This window comes from Poecilia reticulata, linkage group LG11 (assembly GCF_000633615.1).
Source record: "Poecilia reticulata strain Guanapo linkage group LG11, Guppy_female_1.0+MT, whole genome shotgun sequence".
Lineage (NCBI taxonomy): Eukaryota > Metazoa > Chordata > Actinopteri > Cyprinodontiformes > Poeciliidae > Poecilia > Poecilia reticulata.
In genome coordinates this window covers 25,615,256-25,619,268 of record NC_024341.1, presented here as the reverse complement: position 1 = coordinate 25,619,268, position 4,013 = coordinate 25,615,256, and the positions used below count along the sequence as shown (strand labels likewise).

Sequence of the window (4,013 nt, the reverse complement as noted above, 5' to 3'; positions counted from 1 at the left end):
ATATACTGTATAATATTAACAGCTCTGGAAAAACATAAGAGCCCACTGCACTGAGCCCCATTGAAAACCTCCTGGTTATTCCACTAAATAATGATTCTGAACTCTTCCTGAGTTAAAACATTAGTACTGTTGTTTCTAAATGAATATGAACTTGTTTTCTTTGCATTATTTGAGGTCTGAAAATGCTGCATCTTTTTGTTATTTTGACCATTTCTCAATTGCTGCAAATAAAAACTAAATATGTGACTGGAATTTCAGAGACATGTTGTCAGTAGTTCATAGAATAAAAGAACAATGTTCATTTTACCCAAACATAAACCTACAAACAGTAACATCAGAGAAAATTTTGAAGTGGTCTTTTAATTTTTTCCAGAATTGTATTTTTTTTTTTTTAGCTCAGCTTAAAATATAAAATAAACAAAACTGATTGATTTCTCACCCTTTCTGATGTATAACATGGATGCAACCAGAGCAACAGCAAAACCAATTGCTAATACAACAGCTATGACTAAAGGGGGGGCCAGCACATTTGGCTCTTCTGTGGAAAAGAAACAAATAAAAATTTGCATATTAAATATTCATGTGCTAAAATCAACAGTTACAATGACTAAGACTATTCTTGGTCTATGTATGTTGCTTAACTGTTGGTAATATAATTGAATGCACTATAATTAGGTAACTATTTTGTCTTGCAGTTAACATTTGATGTGATTTGGGTCACACAGGAACTTGTGATGCTGCTGTAGAAGTTAAAAGGTTTGCAGAAAACATAAAAAAAAATATATTTCTGCATTCATTTATGAAACTTCACAATTCATGTTTAAGGTCAGAAATCAAAAAACTTCCACCCAATGTACAGGAAATGTTTGGTGACAGAGAAGGCAGTTATAATTTAAGAGGTGAAGGATATTTTTAAAAAACAACATATTACAATAACCAGGAAGAGTTTTTGTTTATCTGTGTGTGGAGTAAATGTGTGGAATGGACTGAATGATGAATTAAAAAAAAAGTACAAATGTAAACCAATTAAAAAAACTAATTAAAACAGAGCTTATTTCAAAACATGACATATAAGGTGACTGTTTAATAGTACATAATGTAATTGATGATATAAATAGTATTTAAATAATTCTAAATAATCAAAAATCATGTAAAATGGAAACAAGTTGTCTCAATTTGATGAAAAATAGTTACTGAATACAATACAATACAAGTAGGAAAGGGGTAGGACATTATAAGATATATTATAAGATATATCTTCTGCTCCTTTTCAAACAGAAAATATGACATTTGCATGTCACATGGGCAGAATAATTTGTTTTACATTTTTATTTCTTACGTTTGTTTCATTCTATTTTATTTTGTTTTCTCTTTTCTTGATTGTCTTTTCTGTCTGTTCCAAATAAATAAATAATAATTTAAAAAATACAAAAAATTACAGTACCTCACCTACAGCTTATTTTATAAAACATTTCCCACTTCTCATTTTATTCTCACCTTCTACATTGGTCCTGATTTTTGATTTATCCAGTCTGTTGACAATGTCACACTTGAATCCAGAGAGATGAAACACACATTCATATTTTCTCCAGTCTTCAGGTGGAACAGATGACAGATCTAAATCAACACTAATCTGGAAGGTTCTGTCATTATTGGGAAGGATCTCTCCTTTTTCTACACCATCATGAATCTCCTCTTCATTTTTCCTCCAGAACATTTCAGCTCTGCTGGGATAGAAACCTGTAGCGAAGCAGCAGACTGGAGAGGATGGAGACTTCTGGAGGAAAGACACTGTGGGAGCATCTGAGGAGAGAAATGGAAATATTCAAATGACTCAACCACCTACTAGAATAGTACAGTTAATTATATTCAAAACGTAACATTGGTTTAAAAGACAATATTACAAAAATCAAAAACAGGAAAAATAGAGGAGAGTAAGATATATACATAAAACACACACACACACACAAGCACACACACACACACACACCCACACGCGCACACACAAAAACAGTCTAGTTTATTGAATAATAAACTCTTCATAATTCTGGACTTGAAAACTCATTTTATAATTTCTAGGACTTAGAGCTGAAAATGCTTGAAATATATCAGCATGCTATAAAAAGTGTAATTCCAAAAAGAAATAAAACCTACAAAATTGATTTAAAAATGTGCAGAAAACAGTTTGTTGTTCTACCTGTTCTCACCAGGGAGTTCTTCCCATACTCCAAATACTTTTTCAGCCAATCAGGACACGTCTGGGTGATGTAGTACTTTATCTCTGCCACCTTCATTTTGTCATTGTCCCATTTGTTTTTGGTGATTAAAGCCTGATGTACTGGAGCAGACCATCTCTCTGTTTTCAGGTCAAATGCTATGAAGTCCTCTCCATCATAGCCAAAGCTTTCCCAGCCTTCAACTTCTTCATATTCATCATCAAACTCACAGCCATACATATTCTGGAAGATGTGAACACCTGAGAAACAGAAACCATCATAAGATTTTCAGTGACTGTGTGATTGTAGCTTCATAAGAGAAAGAGCAGAAGGAGAGAGGAAACAAGCAAGTTTGTTTCTGACACCAGTGTAAAAGCTATATTTACAGCAAATGTTACAGAAATGAAAAAAACATCAAAATTGTAAAAACTGTAAATACATCTTGTAAACAAATGTACCTTATGCATTTTCTTTGAATGGCTTTTCTTATGTTTAACAAGAGAATACAAATGACTAAAACACATTTTAAGTTTTAGTATAAATAACCATGGTATGTTGCAGTCTAGGGGTTTTAATCTCACTCTTGATAACGTAAAATTACTGAAACCTTGTGAGACATGAAGCCTGACAGCATAACAGCAGTGAGATAACCGGACAAACCTCCAGTTTGGTTGAATCGTTTCTTTGCAACTTCAATGCTGTTTATGAAGGATTTCTGGGTTCCAAATAATCCTTGATTTTGAAAGTCCCAGTACTGTGGCTCATCCTCTGTGACTTTCTTCATCCAGGCCTGTTTGGGGATTGCTTTCATGGTGTCGCTGTCATAGTACATGACCTCATTTCCATCAACCAGACCAACAGCCACAAACTCCGGAAAGCTTTGGATTCCAGATGATGCAGTGTAAATATACTGCAGAGAATGATGAACTGGAAAATAAAAATAATGTGATTTCTGATTTCAGAATTTACGCATTTTAGTTTCAAAATTTACATAAAATAATCTATTATATTATTACATATTTAGAAATGTATTTATCTAGAGATTTGTCATGTTCTATCAACTACAGTCCTGTTTTTAAAGTAGCATACTGGAGCCTCCTTCCTCTTGACTTTGGAAACAGAATACAGACAATAAAAGTGAAAATTATTGCAGGTTTTCTTGCATTTCCCCTGCCCATTACTGATGAGCATTTTAACTCATGCAACAAACATTTAAAGATTCACCTGGCTAAATAAAACTGTTTCCTATCCTGCAAAGGAGAGGTGGGCCTTACATATCTGCCCAACATGTCTGCTCTGGTTTGTTGGTGTAAGCCGTCTTTGAACTGCCTTGTTGCTGAAAATGTGCTATATAAATAATATTTCCATTGAGATCCTGACTCTTTACCTGCCTCACCCGTCATTGGGTTTAAATATTGGGTACCACATGACCTTACTGCTCTGTACACAGTTATTGAAAAATCAAAACCTATGGCTTTCGATACATTATTTAAGAAATACACAGAAACAAGACTTTTTAAAATATTTGCAAGTGTTGGAATCTGTGTTTTCATTATTTATTGGTTTTTCTGTGTTTATTTAGTTCTGTTCCCCTGTGAGTTACTGTGGCTCCTGTCTCCTTCCCCTGATTGCTTCCCAGGTGTGTCTTGTTCCCTGATTACCCTCCCTGTGTATTTAAACCCACCTGTGTTCTCTGTTCCTTATCGGGTTCTCGTCTTACATCGTCTAACCTAGCGGTTCTCAACGTGGGCGGTACCGCCCCCCAGGGGGCGTTCAGAGGACGGCAGGGGGCGCTGG

At 34.6% G+C, this 4,013-nt stretch overlaps 1 protein-coding gene across 1 annotated transcript in view; it reads right to left on the bottom strand.

Annotated features, from left to right (window-relative positions):
• Nucleotides 1–3,142, bottom strand: part of LOC103472944 (H-2 class I histocompatibility antigen, K-K alpha chain-like) — a 3,513-nt gene extending 371 nt beyond the window's left edge. The window contains exons 1-4 of the mRNA XM_017307376.1: nt 2,877–3,142; nt 2,198–2,476; nt 1,498–1,803; nt 440–535 (exon numbers count right to left, since the gene is read on the bottom strand). Of these exons, the coding sequence (XP_017162865.1) occupies nt 440–535; nt 1,498–1,803; nt 2,198–2,476; nt 2,877–3,048 (853 nt within the window). The 5' untranslated portion in view covers nt 3,049–3,142. The remainder of the gene's footprint in view (nt 1–439; nt 536–1,497; nt 1,804–2,197; nt 2,477–2,876) is intronic.
• Nucleotides 3,143–4,013: the final 871 nt, after the last annotated feature.